At 39.8% G+C, this 26,775-nt stretch overlaps 1 protein-coding gene across 2 annotated transcripts in view; it reads right to left on the bottom strand.

Annotated features, from left to right (window-relative positions):
- Nucleotides 1–26,775, bottom strand: part of fam219aa (family with sequence similarity 219 member Aa) — a 77,037-nt gene that overhangs the window by 18,679 nt on the left and 31,583 nt on the right. For both annotated transcript variants that reach the window (XR_010975030.1, XM_068031505.1), the window contains exon 3: nt 3,218–3,320. Coding sequence is in view for 1 of the 2 variants with exons in the window: in XM_068031505.1 (XP_067887606.1) it covers nt 3,218–3,320 (103 nt within the window). In the remaining variant the exon portion in view is untranslated. The remainder of the gene's footprint in view (nt 1–3,217; nt 3,321–26,775) is intronic.

Raw genomic sequence — 26,775 nt, 5'->3', positions numbered from 1 at the left:
ACAACCCTCAGATATATCTGTCCTCATCTAATTCTAGCCTCTTAAGCATCCCCAATTTTGATTGCTCCACCTGCCATACCTTCAGCTGCCCAGGCCCTAAGCTCTGGAATTCCCTCCCTAAATCTCTCCCCTTACTTTCCTCCTTTAAGACACTCATTAAAACCTACCTCATCAACTAGGCTTTTGACCATCTTCCCTAATATAGCCTTATGTGGCTCAGTGTCAAATTTTGCTTTATAATGCTCCTGTGAAGTACCTTGGGATGTCTTATTACGTTAAAGCTACTACATAAATACAAGTTATTGTAGTTAGTGTAGAAGTCACTCCCCAAATTTTAACAAAGTAAAAATATCTGCCAAAAATTACTTTTGGTCACCACCCACTCATGATTTAGATAACAAGAATGTCGAGGCTTGAAATTAAAGTTGTGAAACTAACAGAAAATAATCATGGTACATTGGCAATATTGAAATTATAAATGCTTTTAAGACATTACATACTCAGGACCTCATAAGAGATGGCTGTTTAGAAGCTACCCATATTAAAACAATAGAAATTCAAGTTGTTGGAACAAGGCCCTTGTACAGCACAAGAAAAAATGCCTTCACCAAACCAATTGCTTGCAGAAGTGTCCAAATCTTAAAAAGTATATTCGTCCAAATAACTTTTCTTGCCCTCACCCCCACCCCATATAATTAATGAAATAGACATTGATGTGTGGAGTGGGGATCAGAAAAGTTAGCAAAAAAATGAATAAGTTTTAAAAACCAAAAAATTGTGTCCAATACATATTTAACTGATGAAACTGTAAATCAATCAGCAATAAAATTAATGTACTACTAGTCAATTTCCAAGAAGTCAAGACCAAGCATAGTGTTCAGAGAAAAATGGAGAGAGAACAGATGTCACATTTCAAGATTTTGTGACTTTTTCTACAAAAAAAGATTAAAGCAAAATGTAGTAAAAAGGCATTAAGAGGATAGGTAGTTAAAATGATATTGAGTTAAGTTTTGATAATGTTTCCCCATAGATTGTAATTAAAAAGCAACCTATAAGCCTGTTTCAACAGCTGATAAAACATTTCAACCTCACTGCACTGGATAGACTTTGGTTGTCTTGTGAACATAAAGGTGATTTAAAAAAAAGAGACAGAGACACAGGCAATCTGGCAATCAGTTTTTAAAATAGAAGGCTACGAGAGCAAGCATTGGATAGGTCCAGAAGAATAACGTCGGATATTAGCTAGGGATAGCAAAAAGATAGTCAAGCCAACTAACGTGGGAAATGTGGTATATTCAATACTTTGTATTGTTATGGAAATTTGTACTGATTGAACAAAGTAAGTCCGATCATTAATCTTATTCTGCATGTTTCCACTTGCTGAAACTGTTTAATTGGGCTTGATTTTACTGAGCTCCTGACGTCAGACTCTGGGGCGGGGGGAGGGCTGGAAATTCATTCCAGCAGAGACTCACCTCTGAGCCTGACACCGGGAGGGCCGGACCTGATCCTCCCGGCAGCTACGAGGCTCCATGGCGGCCTCCCCATCGCTGGGCGATGGGACCTGCATCTACATATGTAAATGAATACATTCACCTTGAATCTTCCAGGCCTGCCGTGGCCTTCAGCGTGGCGGTCGGTACTCACGTGCCTTCACTTCCCTGTCTGGGGAAAGCAGGCCTGACAGGTCGGGGGAGGGAGAGGTGGGGTGGAGAGTTAAGATTTTTGGTGCCGGGGTGGGGGTAACAGGGCCAAATAATTGCAATGAATGTAGGGGATGGTGGGAAGGGGTGAACTTTAAACTTTGTACAGTCTGGGATGGGGGGTGGAGGGGATGGAGTAGGTCACATTTCAAAGTTAAGTATTTTATGTGGGGGGGGGGGGGGGGCGGGGATGGCAAATACTTAATGCAATTGTTATTGGGGGCGGGAAAGGGGCCTTACAATTTATTTGGTACATTTTTGGAGGGGTTGGGGGGTGGGTGGTGTAAGAGATACTTCTTTAAAAATTCAAATTGACGGATAGGGCTGATTGCCCTTTAAAAAGGGCGCCAGCGCACAGGCAACTGATGCCATTGCTGGCGCAGACAGCCTGTCTCTCCATGTGATTCGGGCAGGAAGGGCGGGCTGACCCTGCTACTTAAATGAGCCGTTGTGCAGGAGCGGCGGTGGGCTCTTAAAATCCAGCCCGTTGTTTGTATCTGGCCTCACCAAATGGTTTTGTTCAACTTTTGACAATAATACCTATGCAAAAGACACAAATATCCAGTTCAAATCAAAAGGATTACACCCTTGTACAATTAGATACTTGGCAGTACAGAAGCATCTCTATAAAATGTAAGACGCTGAGGTTTACTTGAAGGAATATCTAAGGTAAAGTCCTAAATTTGTAGCAGTTTTAATTGTGCAAAGACACCAGACATAATTCAGTTTCCATTTTAGTCAGACACAATCTGTCATTTTTATATGTAATGTACTTTAATTTACCATTGATAGTTAAGTAACTAGAACATAGGAATAGGAATAGGCCAGTCAGCCCCTCAAGCCTGTTCCACTATTCAATTAATTCATGGAACGTAAAGGTTTCTTTACAATACATGTTGGCAATTTAGGAGAAAAAAATTTGAGGAGCTACTGCATTACCACTAGGGGAAAATACACATACAGCAAGTATGCACTGGCAATTACAAGTATAAATGAAGACACAGAAATTTATCAATGGAAAAATGGATTAAAAAAAAGTAAAAAGTGTAACAACCTGAAGGAAGGCTTTGTAGACAGGAAGTGTGTATAAGTTTTTTAGTTTGTTATATAGATGCAAAGTTTTATGGATTGCTGGAAACTTTTTAATTATACATTTTGGAAACAAAAATGAAATAAAATAAAATATAAACATCTTCACTTTTGAAAATAAATTGGGAATGAACTTCCAAAAGCTACAGTGGTGGAGTGAGAAAAGCCCCAAAGAAATTCAGCCTTCTTGGATTAAATGTCGGGCAACATCCACCAGTACGCTTTACTAAAATCTGGCCTACAACCATGATTGTGAAAGTAGCATATCTTGAATCATCTGTAGTATAATTCTGTAAGTACAAAGTCATTGTGGGAATACGGTGTGTTCTGTAGAATCATAAAAGATTAGCACAGGCTCTTCTATGCTGGAACATCCTAGAAACTATAAGCTACTGTATACAAAAATTAAATAAATACAACTGTACCTTGTTCTTGCCATCACATTGTTCTTTTTTGGTTGCTGATTGACAGGGCTTCCCACAGTGCCATTCTTGAGAGACCCCTTCCTGGCTAGCTCTCGTTGTTTCTCTGTAAGCAGACAAATCAAGTATTTACTCCCCGAAGGCACTCATTAATTAATGTATATCCTGCATCATAAATATTGGCTCTAAGATATTTCAAAAGCTTAAAATCTCTAATTGTATTGTTTATTTCTGAATGTTTAACACAAGAAATTGCACTCTATAATTGAGAAGAGCCTCATCTCAGGAAAAAATTAAGTATCCTCTATTTTTGAACATCTATTGCTTGCATTGAGACTGAAGTCAGACGTTCAATTACTTCTACATTCCTTTATTTTTAAATAAAACTGCAAAATATTTTTAAGAGTCAAAATTAGGATCCTGGAAGATTTCTAATACCAATAGCCAGACTCAGCAAAATATAAACAAACTAAAGTTTTAGTGAGTAGCCAGCACTAGAAATTAATTAGTTAGTTTAAAAAAGTGAAAATGTATTCTTTTAAGCCAGCTTTTAATATAGTAGTGCTTCAGTAAATGATCATATTAAGTGATGCAGCATATCGATGCTCCAGATTGTGGATTACAGAATACTAAAATGCAGGTTGCAGCCTACAATTCGCAATTACTTTGTCTTGGCTACAAAGTTAGTCCTTTCCCAAAGGGGTCAAAAAAAAGTTTTGATTAATCCATTATCCTGACATTCAAGAGTGGCAGTAACAAGTCCTAGGGATTAGTTCGCCTGACATTTTAGACAAAAATTATTTTTAAAGCGAGCCAGGCGTCCAACCCTCATCACGGTGCTTAAGCGACTCCAACATAAACTACTGAGAAATGCACACCTAGATTTTCTACTTGTCTATTATAAAGTGCATGTTGTGACGACCTCAGTGAGACCATTAATATCAAAATAAGAGACCAATTTAAACGAATTACATGACAAGATTTCAAGTTTTAGGAGTTTATGTTAGAACAAATATACTAAAAGAAAACCCCATTAACGAAATAGTACTTTGTAAGTAGCTGATACCCCAGATTACAAAGAAAGGTATTTTCTTTACTTATTAAATTCTTGAAAGCCTCATACCACACTTATACATTACACAGTTTTTGATGGCAAAATCCTTTGCAGTTAAAAGTCCCAAACTCTTCTCTGTGGCTGGATTTCCCAGACCTTTTCAAAAAAATATCAACGTCCTCTTCACTCACTTCTTGGAGCACTTCCAACCTAGATGTCAGTGAATAAGGTGATCCCTGGTGATCCCGCTGGTCTTGTCCTTCTCTGCAAGCTTCAACTTTCAAAACAGGTTCAAGTCTTGGCAGCCTTTTGCTGCATCAGGCTTCTGTGCGCAGGCGTTCCCTCCCCAACCTCGCTCTCTCTCTCTCTCTCTAAGCTGCAACTGCCAGTCGTCATCCTTACAGCCTGCCTTCAGGCTGCAACCAATAGTTTTCTCTCTTACAGCCTGTCTGTCTTCAGAAAATCTGTTAAATTTATCTGGACACGGGGCGGGAGCAATGAACCGTCAATTCAGTCCCATCACTCCACAGGTTGCAGCATATTATTAAAGTTTTCCCACCCAACTGGAAAAACAGCCAAATTAAACAATCTAGTAACACCTAGAACAAAACAGACCAAACCAGGTATCTTTAGACAACAAATAATTTAATAAAATAAATCTTAAAACACTTAAGATAAACCTATGTCTAAAGATCTTACAACTTTTTAACCTAATTCCCCCAGCCACACACACTCAAAACTAACAGTTAACCGGTTTTAAAAGTGTTTTTAAAAATTAGCTGTTTAAGAATAAATAAGTCTTTGTGGGTTACATTCCTGATGGGCGAGGCATCCTAGTGTAAAAAAAAAATCAAATGCCACTCGAAGTCTCCACACGAATTTGATGAAATAGTCCTTCAATAGATAGGCAAACAGTTCTTTAAACAAGGAGTATAGCAATGGATTCACTCGGATTTTAAAACTTTACTCTGAATTCCAGCAAACACAGTCGAGAGAGAGTCAATCTTGAAGCAAAGACAATTGGAAGTAAAGAAAAAGGAATTTTGCTATCTCCAGCAATACAAATGGTCTCTATAAAGGGGTTTTCCCCCTCCTTAGGCAACTAACTCAGCCTTTAGCTCCTTGTAGAATTTCTGCTGAGAAACAGACGACTTTTTTCTCGAGTAGCATGCTTCGCTGGTGTCTCTCAAAACTAACTGGTTTAGACTGGGTTTTGCCAGTTTTACACATAGTCAAATCGAAACATTATCCTATGAGACACCTCTCTCCTGCTGTGGCCTAGATAACAAGTGCAGCTGGCACACTGCCTCAGAAATCCAAAATTTCTCTCCCTGTCTTAAAGATACACTGTTTTTTAAACAGTCTTAAAGGCACACTGTGTTAACATGAGGAGAAAAAAAGTACTGTCCCGTGACAACACAAAAGTCAATAGATTATTGTCCTGTTCCAATATGCAAAGTCCAGAAGTTTGGTTTCACAGAACCACCTGGGCCTTCCATTGTTCCCAGGTTTAACAGCTGCCTGGTACATTTGCATTTTCAGAATCACTGACTCCTTGTTTTACCACCTGAAAGTCTAGGAGGGCGAAACCCATTGTTCTTCAGGTGTCATCCCTGCAGTGTCTCTTCTTTTTCCCCCCCCCCAAAAAAAATGAATTTGATCGGTGTTCTCTGTCCTGGTAACCAAGACTTCTGCTTGTCCTTTCGCAGAGCAGATGAGAGGTGACCTGACCTTCTGGACTCTACCTTAAACATTTAAAAAACACATTTTTAAAAACAAACATGTTACAAAGTCTAGCGTTCATAACATCACCTTCACATAGAGACATTCTCACCTACTACAGTTCGGAATACTTCGGTATTGTAGTCTACGCAAACAGAAGACTGGTAAGCCTCTTGCTGCTCATAAGCATATCATTCTCCCTGCTAATTATTTGCTTGGCAGGGAAACCTGGAGCCGATGGGAAGGCTCTCAAATCCAGTGAGGCCTATTTCTTTGATCCCAGGTTGAACAGTAAATCTTTCACTGGTGCCCTGGAATGTTGTGGACCTGCCTGAATTGGGTACTAAATTGTAAGGGGAACAGTGAGAAGGACTTGAATATAATTCAACTAGAAAACAATAATAAAGATGCTAAAAATAAAACTGCTTAACAAGTCAATTTTTAAAACTGTTTTACTGCAGTTTAAAAGCAAGCTAAAAAAAATGCTGCTGTTGCACCATGGCAAGAATTTCCAAATTAACAGTCTGCCTTTGCTAATAAAGGAAAATATTGGGAGTGGTTCATTTTTGGGAGCTGATTTGTGTTGACTATGCTAACTTACAGAAAAAAAAAACACAAGCAAAGGGAATATGAGCACCTAGGGGTGAAATTATAAAGCAGAACCACAAAGGTAATCTCTGGATTACCTTAACCATGAGCAAATTGGCATAGCGTAAATAAGATCAGAGAACTGAATGCATGGCTCAAAGATTGGTGTGGCAGAAATGGGTTTAGAGTCATGGAGCACTGGCACCAGTACGAGGGAATAAAAGAGGGAGCTGTACCATTGGGATGGTGTTCATCCAAACTGCCAGTGTCAAGGCAAATCATATAACCAGGACAGTAGAGAGGGCTTTACATGAAATAATGGATGGGGAGGGTTTACGTGAGGGAAGATTCAGAAATTTAAAGAGAAAGGATTAGACAATAGTGCAGGGTAATGGTATGAGAAACAATAAGCAGAGTGTGGCAGGAAGGGACAGAGTGTACAAACATAAGAGTGCACCAGCAAATAAGATCAGAGTAGGGAAAAATGGTAAAAAGACAGAATTAAAGGCTCTTTATCTGAATGCGTTTTGTTAAATATATTTTTTGAGGATTCATTTTTGAAAGATTGAAGAAATGTTAAACTTTGGGGTTCAAAGGGGGTCATGTAAAGGCTACTTGATTTTGAAAAACAGTCCTGGAAATGTGTTTTTTTTTTAAAAAAAGGGGCACGGAGAGGTCTTGAGGAAAACAATCCTTTCTGGGAAACCACCTGACTTCCAGCTCAATAAACAACAGAGAACTTTGGAACCTGGAGAAGTTGTTTATAAAGAAGTGACAGGTCAAGATTGTCTTTTTTGAACAATGTTTATTTTAACTGGTGAACTGTATTGATTATTGGTAGCATTTATCAATACTAAGGTTTTATTATAGTTCTAAGGTGTTGAATATTGGTAAGTTTTTTTTTTAAAAACAGTAGCAAAGGGTCAACTAATAAATAAAGGAATGGCAGGTTTGCTTCAACCTCGATAGTGCACCTCCTGTGCAATATGGGAGCTCCAGAATGCTTCCCGTATCCTGGAGAACCATTTGTGCAGGAAGTGTCGTCATTTATAGCAGCTTGAGCTCCGGGTTTTGGAACTTGCGAGTAGCTGGCGATTCTGTGGTGCATTCATGAGGATGACAGCTACGTGGATAGCTGTTTATAGATGTGGTTCCCCACAGCTTAAGAGTATGCAGGAAGAGAGGGAGTGGGTGACCACCAGGCAGTTAAAAAGAAACAGGCAGGTAGTGCAGCAGACCCCGAGTACATCTCACTGTCCAACAGGTATTCAGTTCTGAATATTGATGAGAGTGATGGTTCACCTGGGGAGTGCAGCCAGAGTCAGGTCCATGGCACCACAGGTGTCTCAGCTGCACAGGGGGGTACAGGGAAAACTGGAAGAGCCATAGTGATTCAGGGGAATAGACAGACATTTCCGTGGCCACAGACGTGAATCCAGGATGGTGTGCTGCCTCCCTGGTGCCAGGGTCATGGATGTCACTGAGCATCCTGAAGGGGTAGGGTGCTGTGGTGCACATTGGAACCAATGACATAGGAACCAATGACATAAGTAGAAAGAGGGATGCAATACTGCAGTCAGAATTTAGGCAGCTAGGTAAGAAATTAGCAAGCAGGACCTCAAAAGTAGCAATCTCTGGATTACTCCCAGTTCCATGCACAAGTGATTACAGGAATAGAAGAATAAGACAAATGATTGTGTGTCTAGAAAGATGGTGCAGGAGGGAGGGCTTTAGATTCGTGGGACATTGGAACCGACTGAGGGAGATGAGACCTCTACAGGCCAGATGGGTTGCACTTGAACAGAGCCGGGACTGAGCTCCTTGTGGGATGTTTTGCTAGTGCTGTTGGAGAGGGTTTAAACTAATTTAGCAGGGGGATGGAGACCGGAAGGTACATTCAGCTAGGACAAAAATCAGAAATGAAAAGGGAATACAGAAAATTAATGGATGAGTCTGAAAGACAGAAGAAACAAGGGTTACAAAATGAGTTTGGCAGTGCTCAAGGGTATCTATTTCAATGCAAGGAGTATAGCAAATAAGGCAGATGAGCTGAGGGCACAGATAGACATGTGGCAGTATGATATCATAACTATTATAGAAACATGATCATTGAAGGTAGGACAGGTCAATAAGGTGGCTAAGAAGGCATATGGAATCCTTTCCTTTATTAGCAGAGGTATAGAATATAAGAGGAGGGAGGTTATGCTGGAACTGTAAATCATTGGTTAGGCCACAACCTGAGTATTGTGCAGTTCTGGTCAACTCATTACAGAAAGGATGCAACTGCACTAGAGAGGGTACAGAGAAGATTTAGGAGGATGTTGCTGGGACTGAAAAAAATGCAGCTAGGAGGAAAGATTGGATAGGCTGGAGTTGTTCTCCTTGGAACAGAGAAGGCTGAGGTGAGATCTGATAGAAAAGTACAAAATTTTGAGGGGTTGGACAGAGTGGAGGTGAAGGGCCTATTTACCTTAGCAGACAGGTCAGTGACTAGGGGGCATAGATTTTAAGTCATTGATGGAAAGATTAGAGAGATGATGAGGAAAATGTTTTTCACCCAGAGGGTAATGGGGATCTGGAACTCACTGCCTGAAAGGGTAGTTGAGGCAGAAACCCTCAACTCATTCAAAAGGAGTCCGGATATTCTCAAGTGCCGTAATCCGTAGGGGTACGGACCAAATGCTAGAAGGTGGGATTAGACTGGGTGGATCGTTTTTCGGCCAGCACAGACATGATGGACCAAGTGGCCTCTTTCTGTGCTGTAAACTTTTTATGATTCTACGATGGAGGTCAAAAGACTGACCTCCTGTTGTCAGTTTCACTTTTGAATTGTTTTGAGTTGGGGTTGAACTGTATAAAAAGGGAGAGAACTTCCAAGGAGCCAAGAGAATTCCCAAGGAAGGAGAGACCACAATCCACTCAGCACCTCTCTAAAAGACCTTGAGAAGTCCACTGTGTCAACTAATTTCATCTCCTGTCTTTGAAGAAAAGCCTGCTAAATTAATTCTCAACGTTGCCTGAAATAAACTGTTCTAAAAGATCCCAGTGACTTGACTAAGTGTACTCGGAGGCCAGACTGTATGCCAGTTTTGGAACACAACATATCTCATCTGCTGTATCTTCAACAAGAGCAAGCATTCAGCCAAGTGTTTTTTTTTGTCTGTAACAGAGCTCTAAAAACAAATATCCCTTTATTTTTCTAGTCAACCGGGGTGTGTGTGTGTGAGAGTGAGAGAACGTGAAAGCGTGAGTGAGAGAGAGTGAGGGGCTAAGGTAAAAAGGGAATTTTCAATATTTCAATCTGTATGTTTATGATTTACTTCATTACTGGTTAAGACTTGTTTTATAATAAACTGATAATTTGTTGCTTATTAAAGAAACCTGGTTTGTGTGTTTTATTCTGAGACAAAAATAGAGTCTATGATTGACTATGTTGTGACCCATGGAGAAGTGGAATTAGAATAAACAGTGCATTCCTCCCGCCTCAGTCGTAACATGGCACAAATAGAAATAAATGAGTATGATATGATTGCAACCACAACTCTGTAATGGATAAGTGACCAAGACCCGGAACTGAATATTGAATGGTATTTGACATTTCAGAAGGATAGGAAGAAAGGAAAAGGAGGTGAGGTGGCTATGTTAATAAAGGACGAGATCAGTGCTGTAGTGAGAAATGATCTTGGCTAAGATGATCAAAATGTACAGTTTCAGTGGAGAAAAGAAATGGAACATGGGAACATAGGAGTAGTAGGCCATTCAGCCCATCGAGCCTGCCCTGCCATTCAGTATGATCATGGCTGATCATCCACTTCAATGCCTTTTTCCCACACTATCCTCATATCTCCTTATGTCATTTGTGTGTAGAAATCTGTCAATCTCTGCTTGAAACATACTCAATGACTGAGCTTCCACAGCCCTCAGGGGTAGAGAATTCCAAAGATTCACAAACCCTCTGAGTAAAGAAATTTCTCCTCTTCTATCCTAAGTGACTTCCCCCTTATTTTGAAATTATGTCCCCTGCTCCTAGACTCCCCAACCAGGGGCAACATCTTACCTACATCTACCCTGCTGGGGCCCAAGCACAGATCCCTGCGGTACCCCACTAGTCACAGCCTGCCAACGCGAGAATGACCAGTTTATTCCTACTCTCTGCTTTCTGCCTGTTAACCAATGCTTCATCCATGCCAGTATATGATCTCCTATCCCATGTGCTTTAACATTGCTAACCAACCTCCTGTGGGGGATTTTATCAAAAGCCTTCTGAAAATCCAAGTATACCACGTCCACCAACTCCCCTTTATCAATTCTGTTAGTAACATCCTCAAAAAACTCCAATAGGTTCGTCAAATATCATTTCCCATTCATAAATCCATGTTGACTATGCCCAATCAGATCATTATTATCCAAGTGTCCATTTATCACATCCTTTAGAATAGATTCTAGCATTTTCCCCAATGACTGATATCACAGGTCTGTAATTCCATTTCCTCTCTCCCTCCCTTCTTAAATAGTGGGGTGACATTTGCGACTTTCCAATCTGCAGGAACTGCTCCAGAATCTACAGAATTTTGGAAGATGATCACTAATGCATCCACTATTTCTATAGCTACCCTTTTCAACACTCGGATGTAGAATATCAGGTCCTGGGGACTTATCAACATTCAGCCCCATTAATTTCTCCAATACAACCTTCTTATTCATACTAATTTCCTTCAATTCCTTATTCCCCCTAATCCCTTGGATCTCTAATTCTGGGAGATTTCTTGTATCTTCCTCAGTGAAGACTGACACAAAGTAATCATTTAGCTTGTCGGCCATTTCTCTATTCCCAATTATAAATTCTCCTGTCTCTGCCTGTAATGGACCCACATTTGTTTTAGCCAAATGCCTCCTTTTTTACACACCTGTAGAAGCTTTTACAATCTGTTTTTATATTTTTTGCTAGCTTACATTCATATTCTATTCTCCCTTTCTCTCAGGTTCTTTGTCCTGTTTTGTTGTATTCTAAAATCCTAACAATCCTCAGGCTTACTACTAGTTCTGGCAACTTTATAGGCTTTAAAAAAAAATTCTTATACAATCCTTAACTTCCTTTGTTATCCACGGTTGCCTGCCTTTACTTTTGGGGCTTTTATGCCTTGAAGGAATGTATAGTTGCTGTAAACTATGCAATATTTCTTTAAAGACTATCCATTGCCTATGTACCGTCATGCCTTTTAATGTATTTCCTCAATTCACCTCCGCCAATGTGCCCCTCATACCTTCATAATTTCCTTTGTTCAAATTCAATATCCTGGCTTCAGATTGAACTACCTCACTTTCAAACAATGTAAAATTCTAATTATGGTCACTCATCCTTAAAGGTTGTTTTACAACAAGATTATTAATTAGCCCTTTCTCATTACATTATACTAGATCTAAAATAGCCTGTTCTCTATTAGGTTCCTCAACATACTGCTCAAGAAGACCACACCCCAGAAATGCATCCTCCACAGCATTAGTGCTCATTAGGTTTACCCAGTCTATATGCAGATTGAAGTCACCCATGATCACTGGATTACCCTTGCCACATGCTTTTCTAATCTCTGATTAATACCATACCCCACACTACCTTTACTGTGTGGTGGCCTATAAACAACTCCTACCAATGTTTGCTGCCCCTTGCTGTTTCTTAGCTCCACCCAAACAGATTCCACATTTTGTTCTTCCAATCTGAGATCCTCCCTTACTAATGTACTGATCCCATCCCTTATCAGCACAACATCACCTCTTTTTCCTTTTTGCCTATCCTTCCGAAATGTCGAATATCCTTGAATATTCAGTTCCCAGTCCTGGTCACCCTGTAGCCACGTTTCCGTTATGGCAATTAGATCATACCCATTTACCTCTATTTGGGCCTTTAAATCATCTACCTTGTTGCAAATGCTGTGTGCATTCAGGTAGACTGCCCTGAACCTTGTCTTCTTGACATTCTGCATTGCAAGCCTAGTTGATGCTCGCCTTTGTTTTGTCTACCTTCTAATGTCACTTGCTACTTTTCTACCTCCTGTTACCAGCTTTATTTCCTTCCAATTTGAACTACTTCTCAGGTTCCCAACCCGACAAGCTAGTTTAAACCCTCCCCAACAGCACTAGCAAATCTCCCTGCGAGGATGTTTGTTCTGTCCCATTAAGGTGTAGCCCATCCATCTTGTACAGGTCCCACCTGCCCCAGAACCAGTCCCAATGCCTCAGAAATCTGATGCCCCCACTCCTACACCAATTCTCCAACCACGTGTTCAATCGATCAATCCTCCTATTCCTATGCTCACTGGCACGTGGCATTGGGAGTAATCCTGAGATTGCTGCTTTGGGGGTCCTGCTTTTTAATTTCCTTCCTAACTCCCTAAAATCTTTCAGTTCCTCATCCCTCTTCCTACCCATGTCATTAGTACCCATGTGGACCACAACCTCTGGCTATTCACCCTCCCACAGAAGGGTGTCTTGCAGCCGCTTTGTGACATCCTTGACCCTGGCACCAGGGAAGCAACACACCATCCTGGAGTCACGGTTACTGTCACAGAAACACCTGTCTGATCCCCTGACTATCACTATTGCTCTTCCACTCTTCTTTCTTCCCTCCTATGCAGCCGAGCCATCCATGGTGCCACAGACTTTGCTCTGGTTGCACTCCCCCGAGGAACCATCATTCTCACCAGTATCCAAAATGGAAAACCATTTAGCAAGCAAAATAGACTCAGGGGACTCCTGCACTGTCTGCCTGGTTCTCTTAGACTGCCTGGCGGTCACCCATTCCCTTTCTGTCTGCATGCTCCTAACCTACGATATGACCACCTCCCTAAATGTGCTATACACATAGTCCTCTGTCTCGCAGATGCACAACAGTTACTCTAGCCGCCGCTCGAGTTCCGAAACCCGGAGCTCAAGCTTTTGCAGCCAGCGACACTTTCTGCAGATGTGTTCGTCTAGGACATGTGGTGCATCCATGACTTCCCACATACTGCAGGATGGCCAAGCTGACCTGCCATAAAGTAACTTGAAAAATCTTTTATTACAATAAGTAAATCAACTTACCAGTTACTCACCAATCAACTTCTTCCCTTGTACCGAAGAGAGGGGCAGCTACTGGAGGCTGAAAAAATGTAGAAGAAAGAAAGAAAGGAGCCCCTCTCTCACGCACCAAACTCCCACTTTACACTCTGTGCACTCAAATTTATTTTCTTCATTTTTAGTTTCTCTCCTTACCGAATTCCCTCAATTACCAAACTCTCCTCTTCACACACCATGCCCTCCAGCAGCACTCAATGCAGACAGGCAGCACTAACAGTCCTCTCAATTTAAACTCTGAAAACAATGCTGTGGCAGCTCTGCTACAACTCAGACACCAGTTTAAGCTAGCTACCTAATTAACTAGCTACAGATACTCTGAGTGCTAGTTTAAAACAGCAAGAAACCTAACTTACCTCTTAACAAACAGGAATTTCAATTAATTGCTAGATGTAAACAAAACAAAGACTAACCTTGAGATTAACCCTTAAAATTCATTTAACAAACTCCCTTCTTCACACTCAGTGCAAAGGAAAGTCACTGGTGGGAGTAGTTTATAGGCCCCCGCTAACAGTGGCTACACTGTAGGACCGAGCATAAATCAAGAAATAATGGGGCTTGTAAGAAAGGTACGGTAATAATTATGGGCAATTATAATCTTCATATCAATTGGAGGAATCAAATTGGCAAAGGTAGCCTGGAGGAACGGGTTAGTAGAGTGTATTTGGGGCAGCTTCTTAGAACAATACGGTTTAGAATCAACCAGGGAGCAGGCTATTTTAGATAATGTCCGATGAAACAGGATTAACGACCTCATAGTGAAAGGATCCTCTAGGCCAGAGTGATTCACAACATGATGAATTTCACATTCAATTTGAGGGTGAGAAATTTGGGTCTGAAACTAGCGTCTTAAAATTAAATAAAGGCAATTACAAAGGTATGAAGACAGAGTTGGCTAAAGTGGACTGGGAAAATAGGTTCAAAGGTAAGATGGTAGAGGAGCCGTGGCAGACAATTAAGGAGATATTTCATTATGCTCAACAAAGATATATTCCATTGTGAAAGAAAGACTGAGAAGAATGCACTACATGGCCAACTAAGCAAGTTAAGGATGGTATCAAATTGAAAGAAAAGTTGTACAATGCTGCAACGATTAGAGATAGGCCAGAAGATTGGGAAAATTTTAGAAACCAGCAAAGGATGGCTAAAAAGTAATAAAGGGAGAAATTAGAGTATGAGTAAACTAGCAAGAAATATAAAAAGACAATAAAAGCTTCTACAAATATATAAAAAAAAGGAGCTAAAGTAAACATTGGTTCCTTACAGGATGAGATTGGGGAATTAATAATGGGAAACAAGGAAATGGCAGAGACTTTGAACAAGTATTCTGTATCTGTTTTCACAGTGGAAGACACAAAAAGCATCCCAAGAATAGTAGAAAATCAAGAGTCAGAAGGGAGGGAGGAACTTAAAACAGTCACTGTCACTAGAGAAAAGGTAGTAGGAAAACTAAATGGGACTGAAGGCTGATAAGTCCCCTGGACCTGATGGCCTGCATCTTAGGGTCATAAAAGAACTGGCTGTACAGATACTGGATGCATTGGTTGCAATCTTCCGTAATTCCCCAGGTTCTGGAAAGGTCTCAGCAGATTGGAAAACCGCAAATGTAACACCTCTAGTTAAGAAAGAAGGGAGACAGAAAGCAGGAAGCTATAAGCCAGTTAGCCTAACATCTACCATTTAGAAAATGCTAGAATCCATTATTAAGGAAGTTGTAGCAGGACATTTAGAAAACCATAATGCAATCAGGCAGAGTCAGCAGGGTTTTATGAAAGGGAAATAGTGTTTGACAAATTTATTCTTTGAAAATGTAAAGGGGAACCAGTAAATGTAGTGTATTTGAATTTCCAAAAGGCATTAGATAAGGTGCCATATAAAGGGTTACTACACAAGAGCTCATTGTATTGGGGGTAATATAATAGCATGGAAAGAGGGTTGGCCAACTAACAGGAAACAGAGTTTGGGAATAATGGGGCATTTTCAGGTTGGCAAACTGTAACTAGAGGAGTATCACAGGGTCCTCAACTATTGAAGATCTACATTAATGGCTTGGACGTAGGAACTAAGTGTACTGTAGCCAAATCTGCTGACGATACAAAAATAGAAAGGAAAGCAAGTTGTGAGGAGGACACAGAGTTTGCAAAGGGTTACAGATAGGTTCAGTGAGTGGGCAAAAATTTGTCAGATGGAGTCGGATGTGGGAAATGAGAGGTTGTCCATTTTGGCAGGAAGAACATTAATGCAAAATGTAATTTAAATGGAAAGAGACTGCAGGATGCTATGGTACAGAGGGATCTAGACGACCTCGTACATGAATCACAAAAAGTTAGCATGCAGGTACAGCAAGTAATTAGGAAGGCAAATGAAATGTTGGCCTTTATTGCAAGGGGGATGTCTTGCTACTGTACAGGGCATTGGTGAGACCACACCTACAGTATTGCAGAGAGTTTTGGCCACCTTATTTAAAAAGGGATATACTTGCATTGCAGGCAGTTCAAAAAAAGGTTTACTAGGTTGATTCTTGGGATGAAGGGGTTGCCTTATGAGGAAAAGTTGCACAGGTTGAGCCTTTACTCATTGGAATTTAGATGAATGAGAACTGATCTTATTGAAACATGTAAGATCCTGAGGCAGCTTGACAGGGTAGATGCTGAGAGGAGGTTTCCTCTCATGGGGGAATCTCGAACTAGGGGACACAGTTTCAAAATAAGGGGTCTCCCATTTAAGACAGAGATGAGGGGGGTCTCTCAGAGGGTCGTTAATCTTTAGAATTCTCTACCACAGAGAGCAGTGGAGGCTTGGTCATTGAATATATTCAAAGCTGAGTGAGGCAGATTTTTGACCTATTAGGGAGTAAAGGCTTATGGCAGCAGGCAGGAAGGGCCAAAAGGCCTACTTCTGCTCCTATTTCTTACGTTAAGAGCAATGGAATGCCAGAAGAAAGCACCAGTGAATGATGGGTGTGTTTTAATGTTGCTCTGACCATTCCTTTTCCAATGACACAAGCCACTCCGGCAGACAATGGTTATAAGTTTTTGTCCTTAATTCAATGTTTAATATCTTAATTAAATACACACTGGTATGAAGCACATCATGTTTTAAGTGCACAAATTTGCAGAGATTTTAACAGGCCATTCACTCACTCAAACTTATTTTGCGAGACCACTGCCAGATGTAAACATATTTCAATTTAATAAATCACATTCATCACAGTTGCAGATATGCCCTATATGTCTATCACAAACTCAAAAACCTTTCTATAAAGAGGGGAGGAGGGTGCTGACCTTAGCTCCATGAATATAATTTCACTTTTTGTGTTTCATTTATTTACTGTCCATGTGACTATGAAATGCACAAATTGGCTACCATGTTAACCATCTAAATGACTGCACTTCAAACCTTATCCATTAATTACAAAAAGTGCTTTAGGTCATTTTAACAAAGAAGAGCATGGTGTAGCTCAAATCAAAAGCAGGATACAGTAGTCACTCAGGAAATACCTGAAGCTCAAGTGTTGAGGGGAAACATAATACAAGAAAATATAAAATTACAGTAGCGCTTCAGCTCAGTTCCCCACCACTTGATCATCATGGGCTGGATAGAAAGTATTTAATAGGAGAAAACGTCGTGTCAAATTTCCCCTTGATCACCAAATGGTAGACGAGCGCACTTCCTAAAATCTATCTACACTTAAATCGAGACTGACCAGATGCTTTTCAGACAACATTCTAATGACTGTAGAACAGAAACTATGTTCTATGGAGTATTTAATCATCTATCCTATTGCAAAAATTGGATTATATTTGCCTTGGTCTAGGTATTCCTCCACAGTAATGCATTATATGAAATTCCATGACAATTGTAAAATAAAAAAAAAACACGTCATGACTAAACCATTTTATAGGTAATTTTTCACAACAGTCATGCGACAATGACAATTTCTTTGAAATTCATAGCCGATATGCAATTATGCCTGAAACAAGACGTGGAAGTATTAACACACTGATTTTCCAAAATCAATGACCAGAAAGACTGCTGCAGTCTCCAAGCTGTTTACCATTTATTGACTTCTCTGTGTATTATCTCTCACTGAAAATGTTGTAGCTATTGTGGAACCATTTAACATTTCCTGGGAAGTTGGCAATTCAGTTTGTTTAGATGCTGTATGAGAGGTAAATGTATTATATACATTATTACTGCTGTTGATTCAAGTTTAGTTTTTCTGTATGTATTAACACTGAATTAGCTTGTCCCAAGGAAGTTGTTTTAAATATTATAATGTAATAAACATTTTTGCTACTTTTTTGTGTCTCCAATCAAACAATTCTGGGGTGGGGGAAAAAATAGTTCAGTGGAAGGATCTATTTACAGTTCCTCAACTATTGTAAATACCCTGGCACTGATATTTAACTAAAAGCGTTTTGGACTCCAGCAAAACCCCCACACAGGTCTAGTTCATGAATGAAATTCAGAGGTCCAGCATTTGCTCCAGTTATGTCATTTGTTAAGGCACAGCTGCATCGTAGGGACTATTGCATAGCAAAAATACAGAAATTAAAGCACAACTGACTTACACAATTACTTGCGCCACTCCATAATTTCCTGGAACTTTTGTATCACCACCCTCACGGCACATTGTGAGAAGCTAATGACCCTCCCTATTAAAATCAGTGGCGATTGCAAAGCTTGCGAATTAACTATTTGTATTGTCACTGGTGAGTTTTTGTTAACCTGGTAATAGCAAAAATTATTCATTCTGAACAGTCCATTGTTGCATCGGTATTTAACAGCCTGTTTTACATACCCTAAAGGCACATAAAAGAAATATGCGTGAAATTTTAATTATACTTCCAAAAATTGACGTCTTAGCACTTATTAGACTTCTGGATATAAGCTTGTTACCAATGCTGCCTGATTCTGTTTCTAGATCCTATCAAATTATTTTGATAATTGTGTTCAAATTGATATTTTCAATCTATTGTGATTCTAATAAATGTAAAGTGATGCCTGCAGTATATGTTGGATCAATGTCATCTGTACCTTTGTGAAATATTTGTTGTGTTACTTTCTGGTTTAGTTTCATAAATAAACTGGAGCTCCAAATCTACCAGTGACTTCACAAGTTTAACAAGCAACTTTTAATAGACAACAAAATGCCACGATAAAGGTGCGAAGTGTGCACTTCAAAAAGATTTAATTATACTGTTAATCATACTAAACTGTAAAGCCAACACAACCCTCAAATCCAAGTGTGATTCTTACACTTAATTTTACTCCAAATTACATTAAATTTTCAATACCATGGGAAACTCATTAGATTTTGGACAGATTTATAATGGAGTCATGACAAAAAAAAGAGTCTAGAAAGAGGTTTACATGATGGCCCTGTAGGAACTGCAGAGCAAATGCAATTATCAGGGTAATACATAATGATCCTTATCAAGTCTGACCCCGCCCCTCCCTCGAACATGTTGATACTATCTGAATGAATGAGTAAGCATAGTCAGTGTATTGGAACATGCATTGCTAAATGATTTATTGATAATACAAGCAATTTTTTTTGGGTCTAGTGTCTTCAGTCTGACACGATTTTAATCCTGCGAGAGCTCCATCAACATAAATGCAGTTGGATTTACCAGTTATATTAACCAGTCTGCTTTCCAATAAGTCCCATTCTGTTAAGAGACAAAAAAAATGGTCTGGTAAAGATACCAAAGGCAATGTTTGATCACACACCCCTCATACAGTCGGTGCTCTCCTTCTCAGGCTGAGGGTGCCCTGCTGATTTTACTCTGTCAGCAGCTTTAAACATAATTTTAAAACTCAAATTTTCAAAATGTTGTTTTATTCTTCAGTTTGAAATAAATTTGGAAGATGATCAAATTCCATTTTTACAATATGTAGTAAAACTGATTAATATCGTCATGATTCTACAGGTAAATGCTAAAAAGTGAAGGCAATTTAAGCAAACAAAAAAACCCTGTTTCCTGTTGCTCCTTCGGTGGGAAAAGGAAATCATCTATGGTTAGACTGATCACTGCATTCTGCCCCTCAGCCCCCATGCCATTTGTGTTGCTTCCACATTACCAAAGACGATCACTCCCTCCCTCACAAAGGGTTATTAATACACAAAGATATCTACCCACCATATGTGCAGGACAAGTTATCTTTGGAGTAAATTATCTCTTAGAATTGGATATTTTACAAAGTGATAATTTTGCTTTCACACATTACACCTTTGATTTACCATTCACCGAAAAGACATGCACCATAGTAATAAGAGGCATTATGCATCCACAGTCCTTCATGATTGTGAATTTTAAGTGCCAGATTGGATACTATGCTAGAAAATTATTAATCTGGCAATTACTGCAGCAGCCCGCATTTTCACTCCATAGGAAACCTCAATTGGGATTGAAACAGGAACCTTAAACTATCCTTGAAGAAAGAGCATCTATTTATAGAATTTTCATTCCTCATAAAATATTTGTTTTTTTTCTGGAGGAGCTTAATTACTCTTCAGAGTAACTATGCTCATTTTCAAAAGCAGTTGCCTGGCTGTCACGAAGCAGGAATCATCCTCTTACTACCTTAGAGAAAAAACTGATTATGTGTTGTGCTAATGAGAATTTGTTTTCAGCACCTTGATTTGGAAGGATAGGAAAAACAAATAAAGACTCAGCCTTCAAAGAACTCCCAATTTGTAGCTGATTGTAATTCTGTTCCCAGCATTTTAGTATGGTACATTAGTATTATACAAAGCCACGGAAGCAAGTTGGTGTTACCAGATTACCCCAATTTAACATCAGAAGCACCACTGAGCGAGTGGTGGGAGAGAATACCACAGGCAACTTTGTGCAATCTGTACTTAGATTTGATAATTTTTGGTTAGAATTCAGGCAAAAGTGGTCATCAAAGTCAATTTACACAAGCAATGAGGTAACGACTCCCATGAAGACTCAATATCTATGCACACTTTAAAAAAAAAAATCAGCCCAATGGTTCAGCTGGGTGAAAGACGAATGCCTGTCAGCATGGAATTTTGTGGTCAGAAGGTTGTGGATTCAAGATCCACTCTAGGACTTAATCAGATGAAACTTGGCCAACAATACAGTGGTTTAGAAGGGATTTGCTGCTGTGTCAAAAGGAGTCATTACTCAGATGAGAAGTTAAAGCAAGATCCTGTCTGCCCATGGCTCAGGAGGATGCTGAAGATCCCATGGTATTATTCAAAAAGTAGAGTGTTCACTTAGGGTCCTTGTCAATATTCTTATCTCAAACAATTCAATCAAAAATAAATTATCTTTTATCTTTGCAGTTTCTGTAATTCTGACATGTGTGAAGCACTTTGGGGTATCCAGATGAAAGTGGGAGTGGGGAGGGCGTGAGCGATGCAGACAGTGAGCGCGAGAGTGGGCGAGGCAGACACACACACAGGCCCATCCACACACACACACTCCCTCTAGTGGTGATATCACTGAACTTGTATTTCAGAGGCCCAAGCTAATGCATTGGGGACAGGGGTTCAAATCCCACAAGGGCAGCTGGGAAATTTAAATTCAATTAATTAATAAATATGGTATAAAATGCAAGTCTCATTAGCAATCATAATGGAACTACTGGATTGTTGTACTGTCCTTCAGGGAAGAAAATCTGCTGTCCTTACCTGGTCTGGCTTACATGTAACTCCAGTCACACAGCAATGTAGTTGACTCTTAACTATCCTCTGAAATAGCCGAACAAGCCACTCAGTTCAAAGGCAATTGGGGATGGGCAGCAAATGCTGAACTTTCCAGGAAAGCCCACATCCCATGAAAGAATAAAAAAAGGCAGAGAGAGGGAGACAGAGAGCGACACACACACACACTGGGGCAGGCGGTCCCAGAGACCCAGAAAGACTGGGGAGCAGGTGGGGGGGAACCCAGAGAGGGGGCTCATTAGTTTTGCAGCTTTGCATCACTCTGGTCCTCAGACAGTATGGCAGAGAACAACTCCATTTCTGGGCTTCCTCAATTGGCATGCAACTTGCTATGAAACTAAATGCAAAATCAAAATATTGTAGAAAAACAACAATGTATGACTTTAAATGTCAACTCAAATTTGCTAATCCGTGCCCTTACAGCTGGAATACACCTACTTCAAATCATTTTGCTGTTTATTACATCAGTCCATTGCCAATATAGGGCTACTACAACTTCCACCTTAAGTCCTAAGCTATAAATAACTCATTTTTCCTCCCTCTAGCCTTTTACCACTGTAGAATAAGATCTTGATATAGAACGTGACAGTGCAGTTTAATGATAAATATAATTTCAAACAGCAGCAAAATCATTAGCAATTATTATATTGTAATTATGATGCACTGTACTTGAATTTGATGAGGTCACAGTAAGTGGCCTTGGATCTCTGCAGTCAAGTAACAAAATCATGATTTTAATATGTAACAGCCAGACTGCAGTCACAGATCATACTGTAGGGTGTCAGGACTTGTTGTAATTATTATTCCCTTAGCACTGCAAGTACAAATAGTTGTAATAAAACTACCTTTCTCAGATAGTTTTATTGGAAGTGAAGTATTTCATGTTATATTCAAGCACATTAACGGCAAGCTCATCAGACCTTTTCTTCCAAGTCACAAATACCTTTGGTTTGAACAAAAAGCTGCACATGTTCAAATATCTGTTTAATATGCAAACTTCAAGGGTATATACTGAGTTTTAAAAGTCATGTTCTTCTGTCCTCCCTTTTTGAGTTGAAGATAGATAATCTAGGCTTTGTGATTTTCAGTATCTTCTTCTTTGACCTCCTTATCTCGAGAGACAACGGATAAGCGCCTGGAGGTGGTCAGTCAGACAACAGGATATTGCACCTTGGTTGGGTCTTAGTCATTTTTTCCAACATTTGCTCCCTCATCTTCTAAAAGTGCTCCACCCACCATAATGTTCAGAAGTATCAAATAATCAATAAACATTTTCATACATTCTGCAATATAACAAAGCAAACTAAATTATATGTTGTCATGGGACAGGAGTCATGTATTAGTGAGACTGGGCTAGGACAGCACATTTCCTTCTCTAAAGGACATTAGTACAGCATTGCTTTTTTTAAAAAAAAGACAACTGAACAGCTTCATAATCTCTTTTAATAATGCTGCCTTTTAAAAAAAAAAAAATCTGGATTTAAAAAAAAAAAACAGAATTCAAATTCTTTTTTTATTCATTCATGGGATGTGAGCATTACTGGCTAGGACAACATTTATTGACCATCCCTAACTGCCCTCGAGAAGGTGGTGGTGAGCTGCCTCCTTGAACTGTTGCAGTCCATGTGGGGTAGGTACACCCACAGTGCTGTTAGGGAGTTCCAGGATTTTGACCCAGCGACAGTGAAGGAACAGCGATATAGTTCCAAGTCAGTGTGATGTGTGGCTTGGAGGGGAACTTGCAGGTGAACTTGCAGGTGGTGTTCCCATCCATCTGCTGCCCTTGTCCTTTTAGGTGGTAGAGGTCGTGGGGTTGGAAGGTGCTGTCTGAAGAGCCTTGGTACGTTGCTGCAGTGCATCTTGTCGATGGTCCGGACTGCTGCCACTGTGCGTCGGTGGTGGAGGGAGCGAATGTTTGTGGATGGGGTGCCAATCAAGCGGGCTGCTTTGTCCGGGATGGTGGGATTTGAACTCTCGCTCCCTGGATCACTCGCCCAGTAACAATCACTACACTGCCATAACACTTAAATTTCAAATGCAAGTTCCCACTGCAATTACATTAATAAGACAAGATTATAGATAAGAGAAAGCAAATCATTAGAGACTGTATGGTTAGAACTGAGGAACTGACTAAAAACTGTAATGGGAGTTGTCTATAAGCCTGATAGCAGCAATGAAGGGGTACAATATATTAATTCAGAAATTAGACAGGGCTGTAGCAAAAGCAGTTATTTTACTGGGCAAGTTTAACTTTCATATAGATTGGGAAGAATGGAACACCTCAATTTAGGAAGGTAGTGAATTTCTTGAGTGCATTCAAGATAATTTTCCGGATCAATATATTCTAGAAACAAGGAGGCCATACTAAATTTCATAATGAGTTTAGTAATTTTTAAAAAATTATTTGTTCCTGGGATGTGGGCGTCACTGGCTCAGCCAGCATTTATTGCCTATCCCTAAATAGTTAATAATCTACTAGTAAGGGAACATTTATCTAAGTGATCATAAAATGATCGAACTCAATGTTAGGATTAAAAAAGAGAAACTAGCTTTTGGGAAGGTTAACTTTAATGGGATGAGACAGAGATGGTGACAGCAAACTGGCCAAAACTCACTGGGTGAAACTACAAATGAACAGTGGGAGGTGTCCAAAAAAAAAAATGGTTAGGTATACCTGCGGGGGGGAAAAAGACCTCTACTTACCACATAAAACAGCCATGATCGACAAAAGAGGTGAGGGATCATATAAAACAAAAGGAAATATATAAAAGTGCAAAGAATAGTGTAAAGCTAGGGGACTTGGAGAGAAAAAGAGAGCAGGGAAGGAAGATAAAAACACGATAGCAAGAGCAGTAAAAAGGAATATGAAAAGAAACTTGTGACATCAAAATTAAAACAAGATAAGAAAAAAGGGTAACATAGGCCCTTTAAAAACAGAAGGTGGTACTACTGCAAATGAAAATAAAGAAATGGCAGAATTGTTGAATAATTACTTTATGTCAGTCTTCAATGCAGAGGAAGAGGATAATATACCTGACAATCCAGGGAAATTAATAATGAGTCATGTAACATCCCTGTGCTCGCTAACCTACATCGGTTCCTGATTAAATGACGCCTTGATTTTAAAGTTCTCATCTTGGTTTACAAATCCCTCCATGGCCTTGCCGCTCCATATCGATGTAATCGCCTCCAGCCCCATGACCTTCCAGGATGTCTGCGCTCCTGTAAATTCCAGCCTCTTGAGCATCCTCATCCTCCATTTTAATTGCTTCACCACTGGTGGCCGTGCCTCCAGCTGCCAAGACTCTAAGCTCTGGAATTCCCTCCCTGAACATCTCTGCCTCTCTCTCTCTGTACTTCAAGACACCCTTTAAAATGTACCTCGTTGACGAAGCCTTTTGGTCACCTGCCCTAATATTTCCTTATGTGACTTGGTGCTAAGTTTTGTTTTATTAATGCTATGAAGCACCGTGGGACATTTTGTGTTAAAGTTGTTATATAAATACAAATAGTTGTTGGAGGACTGAAATTCAGTAAATCTGTGTCAGCCATGGCTCAGTTGGTAACAGTCTTACCTTTTGAGTCAGAAGGTTGTGGGTTCAAGTCCCACTCCAGAGATTTGAGCACAAAAATCTAGGCTGACACTCCAGTGCTGTTCTGAGGGAGTGCTGGAGTGTCGGAGATGTGGTCTTTCGGATGCCCTCTCAGATGGGTATACAAAGATCCCATGGCACTATTCCGAAGAGTAGGGCAGTTATTCCCAGTGTCCTGGCCAATATTTAGCCCTTAAATCAACATTACAAAATCTGGCATTACCACATTGCTGTTTGTGGAGCTTGCTGTGTGCAAACTGGCTGCAGCATTTCCTACATTCCAATAGTGACTATACTTCAAAAGCACTTCACTGGCTGTAAAGTGCTTTGGGACATCTTGAGGTTGTGAAAGGTGCTACATAAATGCAGTATTTTTTAAATTGATGTAAGCAAGCATTAGTATTAGAAAAATAATGACACAAAAGACTGACAAATCCCCAGAATCTAATGGTTTTCACCACAGGGTTTTAAAGGAAGTAGCTGAGGAAATTGCAGGTGCTTTAGCCACAATCTTCCAAAACTCTTTCCATTCGGGAACTGTTCCTTTATATTGGAAAATTCTAAATGTAGCTCCTTTTTTTTTTCCAAAGAGGAGAGAAAACCAGGAAATTATGGACCTGCTACTTTAACACCCATTGTGGGGAAGTTGTTGGAATCTATAATTATGGATAAAGTGAGTGAGCACTTACGAGAAACTTGAGCTGATTAGAGAGAGCCAACATGAATTTGTACAGGGTAGGTCATGACTAATGAACCTAATTGCATTTTTTGAAGGAGGCATTCAATAAGGTTCCACATAAGAGAAAAAAATAAAGCTGATCTTGTTTAGAGATCGATTAGGCAAGAGTAAGGATAATGGGTACGTATTTGAATTGGAAGGAAGTGACCAGTGGTGTCCCACAGTGATCTGTGCGGGATTCTCATTTATTCACCATATTCATTAATGTCTTAGGTAACACAATAGAGAGCCACATATCCAAGTTTTCTGATGACAAAGATTAGTGGTATAGTAAATAGCACAGATGGGAGCATACAATTAGAGAGAGACATTGTGAGATTAAGGAGTGGGCAAAACTGTGGCAGATGGATTTCAATGCAAGCAAGAGTGAGGTCACCCATTTTGGACTAAAACAAGTAAGGACCAGAATGTCATTTAAATTGTGAAAAGCGAGAATCAGCGGCAGTCCGGAGAGATGTACAGGTCCCTGTACACAGATTACTAAAATGTAGAGGTTAGTTACAAAAAATATTTGCCTTTATAACTAGAGGGCTAGAATATAAATGGAAGGAACTTTTGCTACAGCTATACACTGTGAAACGCTATATTGGACTTAGAAGGAGCACAGTGCAGATTTACCAGAATGCTACCACAGCTCCAAGGCTTATATTATGAGGGATTACATAAACTAGGCTTACATTCCTGGAATATAAAAAGATTAATTATTTTTTTTTAAGGATTTTGAAAGAAATTGATAGGGTAGATGGAAACATTTTCTGCCGGTGGTTGACTCTAGCACGAGGATATAATCTTAAAATCAGAGCTTTGCCATTCATGTGATAAGTCAGGAAACAGCCTCACACGAAGCGTCGTAGAAACGTGGAACACTTCCCCACCAGTGGAAAAAGCTTCTATCTATCTACCCCATTAATTCCTTTCAAAATCCTAAAATCTTCAATCAAATCACCCCTTAGCCTTCTATGTTCCAGGAAATACAAGTCTTGTTTATGCAATCTCTCCACAAAAAGCAGGAGATGCTAGCTCAAAGTCTGAGATTAATAGATTTTTTTTTTAACT

The sequence above is a fragment of the Heterodontus francisci genome, chromosome 1 (assembly GCF_036365525.1).
Source record: "Heterodontus francisci isolate sHetFra1 chromosome 1, sHetFra1.hap1, whole genome shotgun sequence".
NCBI lineage: Eukaryota > Metazoa > Chordata > Chondrichthyes > Heterodontiformes > Heterodontidae > Heterodontus > Heterodontus francisci.
Note: the sequence above shows the minus strand (reverse complement) of the source record. Positions and strands in the feature narration are given on the sequence as shown.